Below are 22,416 nucleotides of genomic sequence, written 5' to 3'. Positions count from 1 at the left end.
AGCCACACATGGAGAGCCCACCTCTGCCTTTATCTGCTTATCTCTTCACACCTGGAGCCTGAGCCTGCTTGAGAATCACTACTGTAAACCAGTGGAATCACTGTATGTCACAAACCATGGAAAAATGTTTTTTTTAACCTGGAAGTGGACCTTTCTTGCTGCTTTAGAACAGTGATACTTGTGTGTTAGTCCTTGTTTAGTACTTAATTATAATGTCCTAGTGATAAATTCTACTTAAAGGCCAAGATGTATACAACTAGTTCTGTGTTGTTGGGTCATACAGCAGGTGATTTGCAAGAACAGGGAATTTAGATTGTTAATTTTTGATGTTTAAAAGCTATATTTTCAGTCAGTGCAACTAAAGGAAAAAAGTGAAATATGACTTGAATATATTTTGACAGTTCTGTTATTAAAGACTTTCTTCAACAAGCAAACCTAACATGCTGGAGTGAGTTATGGCTGAATGAGTGCATTCCATAGCACTTCCAAACATTCTGCGTAATGTATTGCCTGTAGACAGCTCATTTTTAGATTAGAGATATTCCAGATGACAAGAGTCCATTGGGGATGAAAATGCATTTAGAATTTTTTAGCCTTGTTAGGGAGTCTTTGAGGGTCTTTACATGTGCTGGGGGGGAGAGGGGGACTTTAATTAGCATGGTTCTTAAGAGCTGCTCGTGTATCAATGTCCCCGCACTTCAAGTTGGGGGTAGGGGTACTTTATCTAAAGCTCATCGATGAGCACGGGGAGCTGATGCACAAGATGCAGAGGCTGGCTGGATTGCGGTAATTACCACTCTCCAGTAGACTTGATTAATTGAGTCTGCTCTGACCCGTTGTAATTACAGTGCATTGGAGCAGCCTCCAGGCTCTTGTACAGGCACCCTTCTTCAAGTAATTATACTGCATACGTGTTCTTAAAGTAGGTTTGTCTTGCGCCTTGCTGACTTAGCACGTTATGGGTCACTTATACCATGAAACCTAGGGTATCTCTCTACACATTCTCCAGGGTTGAAAGGGGGTGCTTTAATTAGTGTGGCTCCAAGAGCCACTCTAAAGCACCTATAGCATCACATGTATTTAGCATCCTGGGCTTTACAATGATGGCGGGGACACTTTAATTAAAACTCATTCGATGAGCTTTAGTTAAAATGTCCTCACCCCCATTTCGAAGTGTGGGGATGCTAATATACATGATGCGGAGGTCGATGGAGTATGCTAATCAGTATACTTCAGAGCAGCATGTTTAGAGGTGGTCCCTAGCTTCTAGACCCTTTTTTAAATTACTGCTAAAGTTTCTTGTTTTCTGATCCTCTCCTTCCTTGGTTTGCTTTCTAGTTTGGGAGTGAAAAGAGAAGGAAGGTCTCCTGGCCTTCAAGCAGGGGTTGGTACCTGCTGGCCAGTTGCTCCCACTCAACTGCATTATTTTTTTTCAAGGTGCTATCAATTTATCTCACTACTTTTGCTTTTTTATGTGAATCACTCTTTTGTGAGCCATGTTCTTGTCTTTTTGCTGGCTTTTAAAACTGCCTGTCTTGTGATGGGTTTATCCTAAACCTAGGTGGGTGTACTGCCAGCCTCTTTTATCTAGAGGAGTCTTGTATCCTAAAGAGTTGTTCCATTTGCCACTTATTTAAGTCCAGGACCCTTCGGGGGGTGGGGGAGACACAGGATGGGACAGACACAGACAGACAGATTTGAAGGCAACAACTTCAAAGAACAAGCTCAGACTGAGAGCCTGTACCTGGCACCAAAGATTATCCAACATTGTCTTGCTATTCTGACTGGGTTGGTGGTCCTTGTTTCTGGAGAAATTTGCACTCATCTGGCCCTTCTCTGCTCTTCTTGGGAGGCAGATCTCTGGTTAGGATCTTTACCAAGTGACTAACTTTCTTCCTGCCCATACTGATTCCCAGTAAAGCTTTTACTGCCTTTAAGGGTTCTTGGCTCCCTGTCTTAGTTATATAAGCTCATGGAAATGTGAACTTTCAGATTGTGATGTTAATGTGATTCTGAGATTTTGTGACTTTGCGAGGTTCCCACAAAAGTTCATAGAGAACCTGGAAATTGCATACTTAACCTGGAACCAGTACTGTGAGCAGCTTACCAGCTCTAGTGAGGAAGATTGAGACATTGTACAAATACCATTGTTCTGTCTCTGTGCAATAGTACTGCCACAACCAGTTTCTTTTAACCTAGCTTCCCATCCTGTCTTCAGAAAGAACATTTCTGTATGGTATTGACTGAGGTCCTTGCCCTGTTGCACCCTGTATTTTCTATCCTCTCTTATCCTACCAGAGGATTTGGTGCTAATTCAGTACCACCGTTGAAATGGCTTTCTCCGTCACTAGTGCAGATTCCTCCAGTGCTGAAGGATGTGTCATTTACAGATCCTCATTCTAGCATTCTTTCCTCACCAAGACTATCATAGTCACCCAGAGGCAACTAGACTTTACCTTCTACACATGCTCAGAAGTATGCCAGAGCTCTCACTTGGACAATTAATTCCTTAGATGGAAAAATCTGTAGCAAATAGAATAATTGAAAATGAGGGCTGGAAGGGACCTCAGGAGGTCATCTAGCTCAACCCCGTCCCTGCTTAAAGCAGGACGTTTCCCAGCTGTCATCTCAGCCAAGGCTTTGTCTACCTGGGGCTTAAAAACCTCCAAGGATAGAGATCTTACAGTCTCTCTAGGTAGCCTGTTCCAGTACTTTACTGTCCTCCTCATGAGAGAGTTTTTCCTCATATCTAATTTCAACTTCCCTTGCTGCAACTTGAGACAACTGTTCCTTGTTCTGTCATCTGCCAGCACTGAGAACAGTCTAGATCCATCCTCTTTGTAACCACCCTTCCGGTAATTGAAAATTGTTATTAAATCCCCCCCCTCGGTTCTCTCTTTAGACTAAATGAACCCAGTTACTTCAGCGTTTCCTCGGAAGTCATGTGGCCCTACCCCCTGACCATTTTTGTTGCCCTCTGCTGGACTCTCTTCAGTGTGTCCACATCCTTTTGGTGGTGGGGGGCACAAAATGGATACAGCACTCCAGATATGGCTTCACCAATGTCAAATAGAGGGGAATAATTGCTTCCTTTGATCTGGTGTTGGTGCTCCTGCTAAGGCAGCCCAGTACGCTGTTAGCCCTCTTTGCAAAAGGAGTATATACTCAGCTTATTTTCTACTGTAGCCCCCAAGTTGGTCCCCAGCCTGGACTGGTGCCTGGGATTGTTCCATCCCAAGTTCAGGACTTTGCACTTGTCCTTACTGAACTTCAGGAGATAGCTTTTGATCCAGTTCTCCAATTTGTCTAGGTGTCTCTGATTCCCAGTCCTACTCTCTAGCATATCTACTACTCCATCCAGCTTGGTGTCATCAGCAGACTTGTTGAGGGTGCACTCCATCCCATCTTGCAAGTCGTTGGTGAAGATACTGAACAAAACTGGCCCTATGACCAACCGCAGGGCACTCCACTTGACACCAGCTGCCAACTAGACACTGAGCTATTTATCTGTCCCTTTGAGCCTGGTGATCCAACCTGTTTTCTGTCCACCTTACAGTCCATTCATCCAACCTAAACCTCCTTAGCTTGTGAGAATGCTGTGGCTTGTGAGAGCCTTGCTAAAATCAAAATATATCACGTCCACTGTTCTCCCCATATGCAGAGAGCCAGTCATTTCATCATAGAAGGCAGTCAGGTTGACCAGCATGACTTGCCCTCGATGAATCCATGCTGACTGTCTGAAGGTGAGATCATGTGTGCAGCTTAATGGAAAACGAGGACTGAGCCATTTTCTCAGTAGCCTAGTGGTTAGGGCACTTAGCAAAAAGTAACAATCCTGTGTTGTCCTGAGGTGAGACAAGCTTTTTTGTTTGAGTGTCTCCTCTGTCTTAAACACTTAGTTGGTGGCATAGTCTTTCAGCTTAGTTTCACAAGTAGCTATGTTCATGGGAGGTTCAGAGGACAAACTCTTCAAATGTTTTGAAGTATACCTTTCAAGGAAATGGGGACATTCTCAATGGAGTGGAAAATAGAACTTAGAGCTCAGCCATCCCATGATCCATGAACCTAGGAAAGTTCCCCTTGGGCAGCGGCTAAAAACTTGACTTGATGGTCTGAGCATCAGAACAAAAACCAACAGAGTGTATATGCTTGCTGGTCACTGTAGGTGGGAAAAGATGGAAACCTCTTTTCATATATGGACTGAAAAGGATTAAACTAATGGTTAAAATTCACTGCCTCCAAGGGGTAGTCATGAATGGTGCCAGATTTTCTTCCCCATCACCCCTCCACACTTAATGTGTTTGAATTCTAGCTGGTGAAAACCAGAGCGCGTGTCTCTGCACAGTCACCATCTCTTATGGGAGATGCTATTTTCTTCAGGCTGCCACTTGGATTATGTTTCAAGGCTAGATTGTGTTCTAAGGTGTTTCAGTGGAAAATACAATAAATGTTTAATGGTTTATAGGGTACTCAGGTTTATACCAATGACATTTTGATCTGGGGCAAGGGAGTAGCAGATCACGATAAGAGGCTCTGATCTGGTTTGGGATGAGCTGGAGCTTCTAAGCTAAAGGGACACAACCATGTACATTCTTTTTAACAAAAATAATGTACCACTAAGAAAAGTGAACACTGCAACTTCACAGATAAGTTGGCCTGTCTGACCCAGCAGACAAGCAAATGAGCTAAAGATTCCTTGGAGTGATAAGTTATGTAGGGAAATAGTAGTACCTAATTTAACTGCCTGTATCAGCTATCTTATGCCACCGTACACAAGTGTCTAAGGGCATGCCAATTTTACTGAGGATGTTAAGAAACCGAAGGAGTTAAAACAGACTTCAGTCAGTCCTTAAGTATCATGATAGTAAAGGAAAAACTACTGTCTTAAACAAGTGTGAACCCACAGGTACCTCTTTGGATGGTATTGATGCAGTCTTCTTAAAACAGATTAGTCAACATTCAAAAGCAGTGGTTTCTGCATCACAAGCGCTAATAAAACTTAATGTCAGCATGCTCATATAGGGAAAGGATGCATTGGCCTCTCTTAATGCATGTATAAAGAATCCTGTATTTCTGGAGTGCTAACCAGCTGGAACTGATGATGGCCATTTATTGCCAAAATAAAATCCTTCCCTCCACCCCCCAAATACATTATTTTTTCAGCTATAAATGTGTATGTTATCCAAACTTGGATATAAGCCTAGGAGATATTTGATGCTAGACAGGCTTTCTATAGCAGCAGTTTCCAAGCATTATGGGTTTGTGAATTCACTTATGGTGCAAACCTGACCCCTTTTTTCTGGTTCAGTTTCCATGAGTCTCATGACCCATAGTTAGGGATGTGAAAGGTTACATGATTAACCGTTTAACCAGTAAGCCCAACAATAACTGGTTAGCTTACTGGTTTAGTGAGGGGTGGGGTGTAGTCTGATAGGAAAGCAGATAAAGGGAAGCTTCACAGTGCCCTAGCAGACACCAGAAGGCAGCAGGGTGGGGATGAGGGAGGACTAGTAGCTGTAGCCTATGAGGTTAAAGAAAACAACAGCAGGTGGCTTAATGACTTGTCAGTTAAGCAATGTTGGCAGGTTCTCCCAACTTCCCAGCTTGGGGCTTCACATGGGCTATGTTGTCTGATGGGCTTGACACTGCTCCTATCCCCTGTCAAAGGACTTGAGGAACAACTCCCAGCAGCATGTGTCTGAGTTGCAGTTATTTGTTAATCATTTAACTGATATGATTAAAGGAGGTTAAGCAGATAATTTTTTTTTTAATGATATTTACATGTCTACCCATATAGTTCTGCAACGGTGGTGCTCAACTTTTTGACCACAGGGCCCATAGGCCAGATCCTGTGTGTAGAGTTTGCCTTTGAGCGTGATCCAGTACAGGAATGGTCCGTGGGGGTGATCTGATACGCACTGGCCCAACACCAAACAAGGCCTCATATTTGTTTGTCATATCTAGCTGTGTGCTGGAGTGAGCCTGTGCACTGACCCTGCCACATGCTGGCATGATCTAGTATGCATGGCTAGATCATACAGCCAGCAGGGCTTCCTATGGGTCTGGAAATTTAGTGGTAGGGGAGCTGCAATTAATGTGGTCACTGCTCCCTTTCACTTGGCAGCCGACAGACCCTCATTGTTAAGTTTTGGAGCACAGTCCCAATTGCATGAAAGCCATAGGACTGCACGACCTCTGGGTGGTTGGTGGCAATAACACCAGTTCTCAAAAAGTTCACAGAATTTAGTTCTCTAGGAGGATCATTGAGGATTCCTTGGTGTCTACCAGGTGATGACATTTGGTGTGACGTGAATGTTGATCCACTGCCAACCAAGGCCAAAGTCTGTGTGGCTATCTTCCACCCTTGGAGTCTTTGTGATAATTCATACTCTAGCTGTAGCAAAATGCACACCATGGCGATATTGTTGATGACTGCCTGCCAATTAAGTTCAGTGGCGGTCAACCAGAACTGCACATAGCCATTGAGGATGCTATCATATTGCTTGGGTATCACACACATGCTTCTAATTTTGACTGCTCCCCTGCCACCAAATATTCCTCACCAGCAGCTTCCCAAGAAAAGTCCTTCCCCCTCCCTGGGATTACTGTTATGTGCAAGTAAAGCACCTAATATTGAGTGTCTGTTTACATTCTGCTTCTCACAGAAAGAGGTGCTAATGGCTCCTTAAAGAAGCAGCAAGGCTAGTTGGGGAAGGGGAGGAGGGGTAGTGATTCATGACATCTCTTTTTTAGGCACCCCAAGGCAAGAGTTCAGCATGAAGTCCCCTTGCAGGAAGGGGAGGGATGGGATGGGTTGGTGGAGAGCATTCTGCTCTGGGATATTGGAGGACCTGGCCAAACACTATCACTCTGTGACATATCATATGTTCATACTACAGTTTTATAGAAAGCAGCTATAGAAATGTTCTGCAGTTTTCAAGCAACTGATTTATGGGGTGTTGGCCATTTTTACTATGCAGTAGTTACTTTGTATATGTAGCATGTCTAAATGTATTGTGCAATTTACTGGTTAACTGCACAATACAGGTAGCATATGTTAGGGACCTTAGTTTCTTACTGTCACTCCCCTGGCATGGCCTTACTAGATATAACTGATTAAGTTGCTCTCACACTGTTTTAAGATATTGGTATCAGAAGCGGACTGGCCAAGTTTGCTGATGACACCAAATTTTGGGGTAAAGCATCCACACCTGAGGATAGGATTGTGTTCCAGGCTGATCTAGACAGGCTCAAAAAATGGGAAGACGAAAACCTGATGGTATTGAACACCGAAAAATGCAAGGTGTACCCTACCTTGGGGAAAAAAACCCTGCAGCATGCTTATAGACTTGGCACTGCTATGCTTGCTAGCACCACCGCCAAATGGGACTTGGGGGTCATGATTGACTACAAGATGCATATGACCCGTCAACGCGATGTCACAGCTGGTAAAGCGAATAAAACTGGCTTGCATCCATAGATGTCTCTCAAGCAAATCCCAGGATGTCATTCTCCCACCATACTCAACCTTGATGAGGCCACAGCTGGAGTACTGTATCCAGTTGTGGGCTCCACAATTTAAAAAGGATGTGGTAAGCTTGAGAGAGTCCAGAGAAGAGCCATGTGCATGATCAGAGGGCAAGAGAACAGACTGTATGATGGGAGGCTGAGAGCCATGGAACTCTTCAGCCTGGAAAAGCACAGGCTCAGTGGGGACCTGGTGGCTGCCTATAAGTACAACAGGATCTAACACCTGTTCTCCAGAGTACCCCAAGGGATGACAAGGTCAAATGGTCACAAACTCCTCCAAGGCTGTTTCAGGTTGGACGTAAGGAACTTCTTTACTGTCTGAGCCCCCAAAGTCTGGAACAGACTGCCTCCAGAGGTACAGGCACCTACTCTGGACTCTGTTAAGAGACATTTGGATGTTTATCTTACTGGGTTCCTTTGACCCCAGCTGACTTCCTGCCCCTGGGGCAGGGGGCTGGACTCAGTGGTCTTCCAAGGTCCCTTCCAGCTCTAATGTCTATGAAATCTATGAAATCAAAGGTCTCAACTTTAACTTCAAAACATTATTTCTACATGGGTATTCTAATAGCCTATTTCATGCTCTACATTGTCAAGTTCACATCCCTTATTTTTCCAGACTTGTACATGATTTTGGTAGAAATATTTGCAATATAGTCCAGAACTTAGTTGTTAATATCAGCCCTATAAAAGGCATTACATACTTTTAAATATGGCATGATCAATCTGTTGTTTGAGAGTGGACAGTTATTACTTGTTTCATAGTTGGTAGGGTCAGAAGGGACCTGAGCAGATCATCAAGTCCAACCCGCTGCCATGGCAGGAAAAAGTACTGGGGTCAAACGACTCCAGCAAGGCGATTGTCTAGCCTCCTCTTAAAGACCCCCAGGATAGGAGCCAGCACCACTTCCCTTGGAAGTTGGTTCCAGATCCTAGCCGCCCTGACAGAAATAGCGTCTCTTGATGTCTAGTCTGAATCTACCCTCTGCCAGCTTGTGACCGTTATTTCTTGTCACTCCTGGGAGTGCTCAGGGGAACAGGGACTCCCCCAATGCCTGTTGGTCCCCCCTGACTAGTTTGTAACAGGCCACTAGATTCCCCCTCAGCCTTCTCTTGTGGAGGCTGAACAGGTTCAGGTCCTGTAGCCTCTCCTCATAGGCCTGCCCTGCTGCCCCCTGATCATGCGAGTGGCCCTCCTCTGGACCCTCTCCATGTTGTCCACATCCCTCTTGAAGTGTGGCACCCAGAACTGGACGCAGTACTCCAGCTGCGGCCTGACCAATGCCGCATAGAGGGGGAGGATCACCTCCCTGGACCTGCTTGAGATGTACCTGTGGATGCATGATGAGGTACAGTTGGCCTTCCTGACTGCATCCCCACACTGCCAACCCATGTTCATCTTGGAGTCTATAATGACTCCAAGATCCTTTTCTGCCTCTGCACTGATGAGACGGGAGTTCCCCAGCCTGTAGGTATGGGGCTGGTTCTTCCTTCCCAGGTGCAGCACCTTGCACTTGTCAGTGTTGAAACCCATCCTGTTCTCATCCGCCCGCCCCTGTAACCTGTCTACGTCCAGTCACAACCTATTCCTCCCTTCTAGCGTGCCCACGTCTCCCCACATCTTGTTAATTGGAGTATTCACATACAGAATATGTACAAAAGCAGGATTATTAAACATGCACCTGAAAAGATGTATTTTCTGGTCTGTGTGCCTCCTGGAGGGGCAGAGGATGGCATCCACCACTGAATTCCAGTGCACAGACATAGTTCATCAGCGGTGGGGCAATGAATGGCTTCCCTAACCCCTGTAGCTCTCTAATACTGTTCACCCTGCTGCCAGGGGTGATCTGCATTTGGCCTGTGAAGAGCCTTGTGGTCCAGATGCTGCCTGGGGGGCAAAAAGTATTTGAAGTTTTAAAGTATTTATATTTGGCAGCGTACGGCTTCTATTTTGAGGGTGAAGCTTTATCAAAACATAGTGTGCCATGGTTAGACTGAAAGAAAGTCTTGGGGTCAGTTTTTGATGTGGAGTGTCTGAAAGTTCCCTCCTGCTTCTTTCTGTACCTGCAAATCTCTGTGGGGACCAAAGCTGACTTGGGATGGTCATAGAAAATAATGTGGATTTGTAAGGAACCCAAATTCTAATATGCCTAAACTCTAGGGAATGTGGGCTATTTCTACCTATGTGTTTATAAAATCCATATATAACAATGTGTCCCAAATTGTGGTTAGGGATTCTGTTCAGTAACCTGATTATTAAAGGTGACCTTCAGAAGCGAAGAAAAGGGTTTGTGCTCTTATGTCATTTTTTTAACTTTATAATGTGTAAAGAAGGCATGAAAATGTCTTGTCTTGGATTTTTGAACAAGTTATTTTTTGTTTTGTTTTAGGTTGTTTTAAAATGTTGGTGTTTGTTTTGCTTTTTGAGTGGGTTTTTTCTTTTGGTTCATTGTTTTTTCTTTCCCTTCCTTGTTGCTTGTTTTTTATGTTACCAATTTGGGTCTCGTCTGCCTTGAAAAAATCCTGTGGATTACTGAAGAACTGGTAGTGTGTTACCAGAGATACCATGCAAGTAAAACCTCACTGAGAGGGAAAGTGACTGTTGATTTACACTTCTTAGGCTTTTGGTCATGTAAACACTTAACAAGTCCTTGGGCAGAAATATGTTTGACTTGGGATTCAGCATGCTGAGTTGGTCAGTTAAAGACTTGAGGGAGCTTGTAAATGGTATTTCTGAAGCCTCCAACAAGTCTTCCAGCAAAGTAAGACTTGCGATTGCTGCTTATTTTAAGGTTAGAAACAAGCATGGGCAAACCATTTTTAAGCCTTCTTTGTGCATAATAAAGCAGCAAAGCAAGCAAATGAAAAAGGGTCAAACCCAATTTTTTTCCTTTGCAGGTCACCTTTGAGGGCTTTGTAAGTCAAGACCAGGACTTTGAATTCTGTTATGAAGCGAATGGGGAGCCAATGGAGTTTGCAAAGCACAGGTGTGTGGTGTATTTGTATCAGCCTGTGTTGCTTAAGAGGCATGCTGCTGCTATTGTGCCATCTTCAGTTTTCTTTTGGCAGTTGCGGTCGTCCTCGGATGAGAGTTTCACTAGCTACAGTTTGACTGTAGTTTGACATAAATGTACTTTTTAAAAAATCTCATATGAGCATCCTACTTTTGGAAAGTATTGGCTGTTACAGTTAAGGAGTTGCATAGAGTTTTGCATTTTTTTCCCAAGATGATAAGACAAAGAAATGAGGGAAATTGGAATTTATAAAAATTGTCTTTGTTTGAGAAAACTTGTGCCAAGTGCACAAAAGTGAGAAATCAGCTGAGAAATCTTAGTTTACTACTGCAGAAATGTGGCCTAAAACATAATCTTGCCATTTTCCAAGTGGAATTGATCTGATGGAAGAATGATTTCATTTCTATAATGACCTTGCTTTCAAAAGTATTGATCTGTTTTATGCAAGTATAACTCCATTGAAGGCACTCTCATTTGATGATGACAGATAAAACTGGAGCACAACACCGAATCAAACCCACTGTCTTTTTAAGTAAAAACTCTTTAATTACATTTTTAGCTTGGTGAAGATCAAGGAAAGCCATTCTGAAGTCATGGTACTTGACTATATTGCAAACTTACTACAGCAGGTAGTGTTGCCTTTACACATGCTGTGTTCCTGTGCACCGCACTTGCCTTACAGACTAAAATCAAGGTTGCCGCAGTTGTGACCATTGACTCTTAGCAGCGTTGCATGAATACAGCTTTGCTGCTTCCAGTTCAGGAGCGAGTGCACAGAGCAACGCAGCATGGTTGAGAGTGTGCTGCTGCATCGCTTAGTAAGTTTGTTTTGCCTGACACCTAGGTTCTTTGCCTTCAGGGTTTTCTGCGTACAGCAACGTAAAAACGATTTACTTTTGTGTGGAAAATAAGTTTCCCCAACAAAAGAGCTCTTAATTCTGTTTTGGTGGTGGGGAGGAGTCTGTTAATTTGATTTCAGAGTCCAGGGGGTCTCTGGGAATGGAGCATAGGTAGGAAGGGCTAGAATATTTATTGTCATTCCTACATCAGGTGGGCACCCAGTAGTGCCTGTCAAGTCCTGCCAGTGCTAGAAGCCAAAGGCCTGATCCTGACTGCACCCTGCATTTCAAAATCCCAGATCTGCTGTTCATTGTCGCCAAGCCATTTTTCATTCACAGTAAGGGTGACCGTTCTTTCCTTGAGGTATTTTTGGCTGTGTCAAGGGTAGCTTTTCCTGATGTACTTTCAGTGTTCCTGTGCACCATATCCATCCAGATAATTCACTATTGCTCTGCACTGCACTGCAGCCCCCTGGACAATTCTGGCTGCTAGTGAGGTGTAGGGTTCAGAGAGACCCTAAAAATACAAACCACTTAAAACACTGACAAGGCCAGTAGCAGTCTTCAACCCAGATTTTGCAGAAGCTATGCAAAGCAGCCAGATCTGGGTTGATGTCAGTTTACAAATCTACAAGTGCTACCTACCATTGATCAGGACTTGGGCTAGGAACCTTTGTCTAGTAGGATTGCCAGGATTCACCTTTTTTTGGACCAGCTGGTGAAACATTGTGCCAAATATGGTTGAGGAGTAAAAAAAAAGTGCACTAGTACTTGCTTGTTTAAAAAAAAAAAAAAAAAAGTTGATTAAAAATGATGGTGGTTGTTTGCTGTATTTTGTCCTCTGGAGCAGCCTATGCCTCTGAGTACATCATACCTCTAGAAATGAATGACTTACAAGGTACATTTCCTGTCTCAACTACACGTTCATTTAGTGGCCTGTGTTGCTAGTTACTGTATTCTTTACGCATTTTTTAAGCAATTGCTTGTGTTGAAGGAAAGTACTTACATTTATGTGGAGACCAGTTGGTAGTTTGCTACATTGTGGATTTTAGCACAATGCTCCTTTCAAACTGTTGTAAACACTGTTAATGATTTACAATACAGAAAGCTGTGTGGTGGTACTGTTTGAGAGCACTCTTAAGCAACAAGTGAAAAGAGCGTTTTCAGGATAGTTTTACTGTTTTTAACAGTAAAAATATAATGTTGAAGAAGAACATTTTTCATGTTAGGACACATTTAGTACTAAATTCTATTCTTTTCTCTGTAAATATTGGTATATAACAATCAAGGCACTTTTAACTCAGCTGAAACTCGACAAAGCTTTCTCTTAATATTGGAGAGATGTTTTGCTAATGAGCGTGTTTAGTAGAATAAAAAGGTTTATGTATTAGACGTGGTGAAATTCATTGAGGTCTAATTGCATAATTTCAATCAAGAGAACAACTTGAGAGTTTTATTTCTTATCAGAAAAGTGAAATAAGTTATCGTATGGCTCTAGAGGGTTTCCTGTAATTCTTCATATTCACTGTGTGAGAATTAAATAGACACAAGATAAATCATTTACATTTACAAAGCATGTGTTTTGTATAAATTTTAGTATTTTATTTCCACTCTGATAGCAATGATCAGCTCTGTAAGGTTGACCTACTTGGCAACCTGATCAAGGGAATGAAAGTCCATCACAGGGCAAATTAAAAGTAAAAGTACATGCGGAAGTATTTTCTATTTCGTTCTTATGTGTAGGTACTCTGTGGGCCCTGTGTTGGGAATTCTTTTAATGTACCGCATACATTGGTAGCTGTTTCATAAATTTTGCTTTAAGATAAGGCAAGCTTAATAAATAAACTATTTTTGCTATTTAATAGATCCTTTTCATGTGCGTTTAGCTGAAGGAAAGCAGGACCAGCTGAATACTGTTAGGTTTGTGGTTCTGGTATGATGAATATAAAACGGAAATGGCCCTCAAAAAAGGCTGTGGGGGAAGGGGGAGAAGAAAAAAGAATGTGGTTTTCTTTCTGTATCTATGTTTCAAACATACTAATTTACTAATTTTTAAATTAAAAAAAAAAACTAGATTTTTTTTATCTTGTCTTCAGGTGGCCCAAATAATCATCTGTAATTTGAGTGGATATACCATTATCATTTAATTTTTATATTGTGGCAGCAGCTATATGCCTCATTCAGGAGTACATCCTCACTTTGGACACTGTACTGACACACTTAAGCCTTGGGTCAAGTCTATGCTAGAAAAGGTTTGCTGAAATAACTACTCTGGTAAGCCCTCCCAGTGTAGACTTCTCTTACACTGGCAAAAGTGTGTGCTTGCCATTAGAGCTGTGTTCCTGGACAAAATAAACTGTATGGGTGAAAGCACCCTTATTTACGTGTTACAAATAATTACAGAACAAAGCACTGGCCGAAGCAATTTTGTTAAGCTGTCAAGAGCTTTCTCTGGAGACAAAGCCTTCACTTCTGTGCTGAAGAATAACACTGTAGATAGAGTAATACAGTAGGGTGAGCCTTAGACACCACCACCACTACCAAGGAGCAGACAGGAATTCACACCGAAGACGCTCAAATGGAGATCCAAGCAACAGCAAAACTGTTAGCTTCAAAGGGACTTGAATTATGATTAGGGGTCTACCCTTTGGGCAGGGGGCTGGATTCGATGATCTCCCGAGGTCCTTTCCAGCCCTAATGTCTATGAAATCTAACTGGAGGAGCTAGCTGGCTAACTTCACGAGCAGATCATGGGGTCAACTGCCATTTTTGAGGCTTATCATGACAGCCCCTCTTCCCCCCCCCCACACGCATGTGTAGACATGCATCTGATTGGCTGAGAGGCCCCAGTTGCTCTGGCCCCTGCCACTGATTGGCTCAGAGGGCTGCCTGTCCTAAGTCCCCGCCCCTTGCTGCTGATTAGTGGAGAGGGGCAGGGCCGCATGACAGGCAGCCCTCTGAGCCAATCAGCAGTGAGGGGTGGAGGCAGCAGCCATCTTGCCTACTTGCCTCTGTGCCAGCAGCCCCATTCCTCCCTTCCCCCTGGTGGGTTGCATAGCCAGGAGGATTGCTGGCTCACACTGTGGAGTCAGCATTTTATTTTTAGTAATTTTCTTTTCCCTGTGGATTTCCTGGAGATTACCCGATTTCATAATTTTCCTCAAATCACAATATGAGTAGGTCCCTGGTTATGATTAAACATTGGGCCCAGTGCTTGGGGTATAGGGAATGAAAGTTTTTCCTTGGCAGAATGATATATGTGATTTATAGATTTGACTTTGGTTTTTGTCTCAGAAAGACGCAGCTCCAAGAGCTGGATATAAATTTTTTAAAATCAGGTTATCACTAACACAGGCACCTGAGTTTTATATAAATTGAGACAAACATTTTCTCGTGAAAACAAACCCATAAGTTTTGCAAAGGGGTATGAAGATATAGAAATTTCATTCTTGGAGAAGAGCCCTGTTCTGCTGAATGAACTTATGCTGCAATTATAGAGTATACAAAACCAATAAAATGTTAAAAACAAACAACTTTTAAACACTTGTTTTCTTTTTTTTTTTAGCACTGGCTGGACCATTCTAAACCCATTAAGAAGCAAATAAAAAGTAAGTAATGCAAGCGTACATTTATTTTATTTCTCCCTTACTAAGTAAATTAACATATTTTTGAAAATGATTGTGAATCTTTAAATATTGCCTTTAATAGAGTTAATATGTCTCAGATAACGATTTCAGTGTAATGGTTGGCCAACTAAATCTTCATGTATGAAAGTAAGGGTTGCAGGGAGGAGTGGAATTAAAGTTAAGCTCTCTTATTTAATTTTTTTTAAATCGACTTTCATGGTTGCCAAAAGTTCCCTTCCTTTTTTTTGTGGGGAGGAAACTGATGCTTGGAATTCCACTGCCATAAGACTAGGCTTATGGCAAGCTGTCTGAATGCAAGCTTTGGTTGCTATTAGAGCAGCTGGTGTTCTAACAGAGTCAGTGGACCAAAGATCAGCTTAGAAAGCATATTAGCCCTCCAGTTCCCTGCCTATATGTAGGGAGTATGCATAGTGAGGAGGGTACTCATTCCTTTTGCTTTTTAAAATGCCAAATTCAATGGCTTAGAAATGGGCAATGTGTGGTGGGTCCTAAGGTTTGAAAGCTATTATTAGAACTTACGACAGGAAGCCCCTTCAGCTTTTGCACAGGGAGTATCTACTGCCTTCCCTGGAATCTGCACTGGGGCATTTCCACCTGGTTTCATTTATTTAGTTCCTGGATATGTAAGTGAACTGCAAGCTGGACCGGTGCTGCTTGCGATTTGGTGGGTGCCAGAGAAGATCCTGGGGACTTTACTGACAAAAAATGTTAATCCTTTTAACATGCTGATCCTTCCACCCCTCTAAGACAACCAACCTGAAACCCTTAATCAAGAAATTAAGTTCTGAAATAGCTCTGGGTTCAAAGAAGTCCTTCAGATTGTGGTTTCCTAACAGTTTGGTTTTAGACCTGAGCAAGGGTGGATCCAGAGGAGGTACAATGACATGGTCATACCCGCCTTTCTGACCACACCCCAGGATCAGCAGCCAAGAACTTCTTTTAAGTCCCTAAAGGAGATACGTCTTCCTCCCGAATCCTCCACCTTGCCCACAGTGTGCTCTGCCAGCCTGGATGCAGGTTCAGGGAAGGAGAACTTACCCGCTGCTGCCGCCATTGTAGTTTTCCTTGGCTGAGCCCAATTCTTCTTGTAGTCTGGCTGTTGTGTGACAGGAGCAGCTCTGGAGCTCCATCTGCCTCCTGGTCAGTGTGGGATAGCAGTAGCAGTGGAAGAGGAGAGAGGCATTGGCACTGAACGCAGAGTAGAATGGAGGTGGCAGAGGTCAAAGATTCTTTTCTGGGTTGGAGACCTAAAAGTAGTCCTTAATTTGCTGCTCTTTGTGGTGAGGTTTGCTTGCCCCAAATGGCGGGAGGGGGGGGAAGGGAAAGGGGAGGCTGGCAGTGGGGGTGCAGCTGTCCCTGCAGTGCCAGTCGTTGCTCCCACACCCCACTTTACAAAATCCTGGATATCTATGGGTCTGAATATAATACAGTGTGGCAGTCTTAGGCAGCTGACTTCTGCTGGCAGTGGACACAGGCCAAGTGTTCATGTTTGATTTAGGAGACTTAACCAATAATCTTAGATTTGGTTGATCAGAAGAGCAAGTCATACCTGACCAACCTGATTGCCTTCTATGATCAGATGACTGGCTCTGTAGACTCGGGGAGACCAGTGAATATGGTATACCTTGATTTTAGCAAGGCTTTTGATATCGTCTCCTGTAAGTCTCACAGGCAAGCTAAGGAAGCATGGGCTGGATGAATGGACTGTAAGGTGGATAGAAAACCACCAGGAGCATTCTGCTCAGAGGGTAGTAATCAGTGGCTTGATGTCTAGTTGGCAGCTGGTATCAAGTGGAGTGCCCCATGGGTTGGTCCTGGGGCTGGCTTTGTTTAATATCTTCAGTGACCTGAAAGATGGCAAAGAGTACACCCTCAGCAGGTTTGCAGATGACACCAAGTTGGGAGGCATAGCAGATATGCTGTGGGGTAGGGCTAGAATTCAGAGCAGCCTAGACAAATTGGAGGATTGGGCCAAAAGGAATCTCATGAGGTTCAACAAGGATAAGTGCAAAATCTTGTACTTAGGAACAATCCCATGAACTGGTACAGACTGGCACTGACTGGCTGGGTAGCAGCTCTGCAGAAAAGGACCTAGGGGTTACAGTGGACAGTAAACTGAATATGAGCCAACAGTATACCCTTGTTGCCAAGAAGGCTAACAGCATACTGTGCTGCACTGGTAGGTGTGTTGCCAGCAGGTCAAGGGAAGTGGTAATTCCCCTCTATTCAGCACGGGTGAGGGTACATCTGTAGTACTCTGTAGCCCCGCCCCCCCCCACTACAGTAAGTATGTGGACAGATTAAAGAATCCAGCAGAGGGCAGCAAAAATGATGGGGGGGCTGGGGCACATGACTTATATGGAGGGGCTGCGGAACTGGGCTTATGTAGTCTAGACAAGAGAATACTGAGGGGGGATTTAATCACAGCTTTCAACTACCTGAAGGAGATACAAAAGAGGATGGAGCTAGACTTCTCAGTGGTGGCAAATGACATAACAAGGAGTGAGTCTCAAGTTGCAGCAAGGGCAGTTTTGGTTAGATATTAGGAAGAATTTACTCACTAGGTGGATAGTAAAACACTGGAACAGGTTACCCGGACAGGTGGTGGAAGCTCCATCCTTGCAGGTTTTTAAGACCCAGCTAGACAAAGCCTTCGCTGGGATAATCTAGTTGGGGATGGTCCTGCTTTGAGAAGGGGGGGGGCATGGACTAGATGTTCTCCTGAGGTCCCTTCCAACCCTCATTTTGTATGATTCTATGGTTCTATCATTGTCTTTTCATCACATCTCAGTCTACTTTTCTGCAAGTGGATAAGTGATCAGCAGATGTGGATTCTCTGATATTCTAAGGAGAAGGAAAAGCTACCTGTAAGAAACAAAAAAATATTTCTTAGCATTTTAGCAGGATTACTGGCTTTCCCAATACATGATCCAGATAGAGGATTATGTGAAAACCAGCTGGCTGTGAGCTGTGCTGGGAGAAATGGAAGGAAAGCAAAGTCATTTGATAAGGGTTGCAATAGTTCTCTTTCTGTGGGATAGAGCCTTTCCTTGCATTCTTGCATATACAAGTACTAAATGACTGTGCAGTAACCAGTTACTGCACAATATGGTCCTTAAATGGCTTGTTGGTGATACTGACTGCACAGTAGCTCATTACTACTGCACAATAGCATCACATGAAGCTCTGTGCCATGTGATGCTACTGCGCAGTCAGTGTCTCATGTAGACATGACCAGTGTGTTGAGGATGTAGATGTCTCTACTGATCTACAAGTTTGCGACTCTTAAAAAGTACTTTTTCCTGTATCCCTGACAGACTGCTTAAAAGCTGCAACTAGTGCACCTTTCAGTTGTACATATCTTTAGTAAAATGAGCAGTGAGTAGGTGCACACATACCACAGTGGTGGTTGTTATAAGAACCTCGATAGATACTAATTATCAGTGTCCCAATATCTTCAAGCCAAGACTGGATGTCTTTCTGGAAGGTACAGTTTAAATAGACAGACACTTTTCCTTCACTTAGGGCATGACTGGGTAAAATTCTGTTGTTTATTATGCTGTGTGTCAGATTAGGCTGCTTGTAAACTTGCCCAGAGTCTGTGAGTCTATGCAAGTATCTATGAAAAGTCCATGAATCTTGCAAGTATGCTTCATGAACTGCACTGGCTTTCTGTCTGTTGTGTGGTGCATTTCACTGGTAATAGTTCTCACCTCTAGAGCCCTGTATGAGGTACAGTCTGTTTATGATCTTCGCCTGCACGTCACGATAGTATGAATCAGCAAAGATGTATTGGCTAAATATATTGTAACAGACTGCCAATGCGGGCTTACCAGACTGGCTTGAGATACTTACCCTGGGCTAGAAACAGTGCTGGTGAACTCGGAGCAACCCCAAGGGTGGAGCCCTGCCCTGTGGAAAGGAGAAGCCAATTGAAAGAAGGGGTTTTCAATCCCCTCATTCGCATGAAAAGAGGATGGCTGGAGTTGTAGACCAGCCACCCTGAGTCCTGGTTGGTTGGTTTGCAAGCCAGGGAGGGACTGCCGGAGGGGATAAAAGCAGCAGCCGAACTGGTGGTGGGGGCTGCTGATAGTGACTCCTGGGAATGATGCAGGAGGCGTAAGAGCCGGGGTGAACTGACCCAGCAGAGGAAGCAGAGAGATCCCTCTGAAGAGCCTCGAAGGCCCTGGCAGAAGGAGGCAGTGGCAGTCAGCCCTGCCTCAAGCCCTGCAGTAGACAGGGAGCAGTGGCCAGGGCTTGGGGCAGAGAGCTGGTGCCCCAAGGCCTCATCGCAGTGTGCTGGACATGCCAGGCGTCCCGGAGGCTAGGGGTGGCAGTCAGCCCACCCACTCCACTGCGGAGAAGAAGCTGCGGCCAGGAGCGCAGGCAGCATCCTTATCTGGAGCAGGGAGCTGGGCCGGTGAGTTGAGGAAACCCCTTACCTCCCCCAGGGAAGCAGTACAGCTGCAGGCAAGGCATTGGGATCCTGAGGATCGGCAGAGCACCAGGAGAAGGGTCCCTAGGAGCTTGGGGTGCAGGCTGGCACTTGGAGCGGGATACGCAAGCCACGATGCATGTGGGGTGCTTGGCCAGTCATCTGGAGCAGGGGTTTAGAGCACCAACCCCTGGGAGCTGCCTGTGCTGCTGACCCTCTGCCACTGTCTGCCTCAGAGGGGACTCAGTCCTGTCCCTTATTCTGCAGCTGATTGTCATTGGATGGAGTCCCTGAACTTTGTGCTTGGGTCATGCCAATTGCTGCAGGAGCCTACTCTGTTGCTTATTGCTTGCCTTTTGGTTGCCACGGAGGGTCACCCTTCAGCCTCTTTGCTGAGGTTGGGTTTTGATACAACTTGATTGCTGCAGACTAGAAGAGCCTATACTGTTGCAGTCTGTCACTTATTGGGAAGCCTGCTGGAGCTGCCGGAAGTGAGCACCCTGCTTCCTTGCTGTAGCATCTCAGCAGTGGCTGAAAGCTGCCAGCTACCCGACCTGTGGTTCTTGTGTCAAGGTTTGACTAATGCATTCTGATTTGTTTTGTAATTCTGCTTATGCCATTTAAGTTCAGTTGTAAATAACCTTTCCTATTATTCTTGTTTTGTAAATAAAATGTAAATAGTTAAATCAGTTAAGTGTTAGACCTTCTTGGGACCATGGGCTGCTCTGTGGGGAGCAGGGGCCAGCTGGAAAGTAAATTGGTGCTGGCCAGAAGCCCTGCCCCACTCTCACTACACCATCCATGATATTTGGGCAGGGGTGGCAACTATTGGACTGCCACCTGGGTTACAATATTTAGGCGTCTATGTTTGGAAACAGAAAGAAGAGTTTCTTTTAGCAGTGAGGGGAGATTTTTCACACTTTCACATCAATTTGAAATTGCTTCATTTCACAGTACCTTAAAAGGGAAACCTTTGGAGAAATATTCATTTGAAAAATGAATCTTTGCTTAATTACTATACTGGTTGGAGTGACAAAGAGTTATGTGCCACTTGAGGACATCTTGGCATTTGTTTGCATTTCTGCAACAGTGTGTCCCACCCTGAACAGGCCCAGATATGATCTACCCATTCTTATCTGCAGATGCACCAGAAAATGGGGGTTTGAGTGTGTCAGTAGAGGAATGTCCCCAAGCATCCTCATCAGCATACTTCTGGGTTTGGAGAGTTCAAGCAAACATGGATGGGTATAGCATGTTCCCCAGAGGACATTTCCACTACAGTGTATACAAGCCCTTAATTACTTACATGCATGTTTTTGTTTAAGATACAGACTTATGCTAGTGGGATGAGGATTTCTTGTTTTCATTTTTTTTACTCTGCTGTTTTGAGATCACAACCTGTGTAAACTTTATTTTAAATTCTCTCCATATACAGTTGGACCTCCTTACACTTTGCACTTTCGAATTAAATACTATTCATCAGAACCAAACAACCTTCATGAGGAGTTTACAAGGTAGGAAATAAACTAATGCCTCATGGTAGGGTTATATTTGAGGTTAAGTTGCGGGGGGAAATATTTGGGTTACGTGCACTGGCTTGGTGTGAATATGTATCACTCAGACTTCTTGGTGGGTTGTTTTTAGCATCTAAGGGATGTAATGTCCTTTTTACCTTTTACTAAGGATTTTTTTCCTTTGGCTTGTCGCATTGTTTTGTCTAGAAGAGCACTTGTGGTATTTCCTTCCAGCTGTCCATGAGTTTTTGAGCTTTGGCTATAAAAATCAGTGGCAGTCGGCAACATGAAAAGGGGGTGATGAGCAGCAGGGGTATTAACTGATACAGCTACTCTGGTAGAAAGGTGTGGAGGGAAGCTCTGCAGGCTGAATGACCACACCCTCCTCTCCTTCCCTTCTACCTCCCCGGCACCCTGGCTGCTGACACAGAATATGGCCCACTAGTTGATTTCAGTTTTGATACCCCAGGTGTGGATCATCAAAAAAGGAAAAAATATGTTGAGATACCCAAAAGCAGCATACTTTTGGGAGAAGTGGGTGTATAGTAAATTGTTTGTTCTTCTCTCCTTCACTGTACCTCCCACATCTGGAGCTGATGAAAGCTGTTTGATGGCAACTAATCATGTGCAAACTTCCCAGATTGACTTGAGACTTTTTAAGGAAATGTCACATAACACAGGATGTTTTGTGGCCTTTGGACCCATGATCTCTGCTTGGAGAGCCTTCCATGATTTGGATGAGATTTTGCATCATGAATGAAGAGGGTCTTTGGCCCAGTTTAGCTTCACTCTTGCTTTGGCCTTCCGGTTTTTCTCATGCTTATTTCACATGGGAGAGTAGGGCTGTCTCTCATATTTTATTTTATCTCTATTTCTCAAAATCTGGCAATCTTGCTTCCTTCCTTTCTTTTTCTTTCCCCTTTTAATTTGTTTCTCGTTAATCAGTGCACTGCTAATCAAGCCAAGCTTCTGTGCCGTCCTGTTACTTAAAGATTATAAAGATTAAGTTGATCATTTTAATAGTGTTTATCAGACCCTTCTAGAAGACCTGTTTACTATTTCTTCCCCTGTGTGCTAGAGTGGTTAAGTATTTCTTTGACTGCTGTGAAACAAACAGATTAAAGAGCTAATTTTTATCGCCCACTGATGTAACTACCACAAAGGTTTCAATATCCCGTTTTCAATTTACTGCCACAGCAATAACCTGATAAACGGACATGGTTTTATAGAGAGCATAATTAACCTGTGGAATTCACTGCCACTAACATAATTTAGCGCAAGAGATTAGAGGAGTCAAAACCAAAAATTAGATGTGGCATAATAACGAGAAAATTCACTTCTAGTTGGTGGTACAAGTGTTTAAAATATGCTAGAAAGGTTGTAAGCCTTCTTACATGAGGCTGTAAGTTTGATGTTAAATTTACCCTTTGGTCAGGTTAA

The 22,416-nt window shown here is 43.8% G+C and overlaps 1 protein-coding gene across 4 annotated transcripts in view; it reads left to right on the top strand.

Annotated features, from left to right (window-relative positions):
* EPB41L4B (erythrocyte membrane protein band 4.1 like 4B) overlaps positions 1-22,416 on the top strand; it is a 293,241-nt gene that overhangs the window by 103,631 nt on the left and 167,194 nt on the right. For all 4 annotated transcript variants that reach the window (XM_090049115.1, XM_090049114.1, XM_090049117.1 and 1 more), the window contains exons 3-4: positions 14,946-14,988; positions 20,898-20,976. In XM_090049115.1, the coding sequence (XP_089905241.1) occupies positions 14,946-14,988; positions 20,898-20,976 (122 nt within the window). The remainder of the gene's footprint in view (positions 1-14,945; positions 14,989-20,897; positions 20,977-22,416) is intronic.

Source organism: Crocodylus siamensis, chromosome 5 (genome assembly GCF_052110815.1).
Source record: "Crocodylus siamensis isolate JL-2025a chromosome 5, ASM5211081v1, whole genome shotgun sequence".
Classification (NCBI taxonomy): Eukaryota; Metazoa; Chordata; order Crocodylia; family Crocodylidae; genus Crocodylus; species Crocodylus siamensis.
The sequence above is the reverse complement of the archived record's forward strand: the minus strand, read 5'-3'. Positions and strand labels throughout refer to the sequence as shown.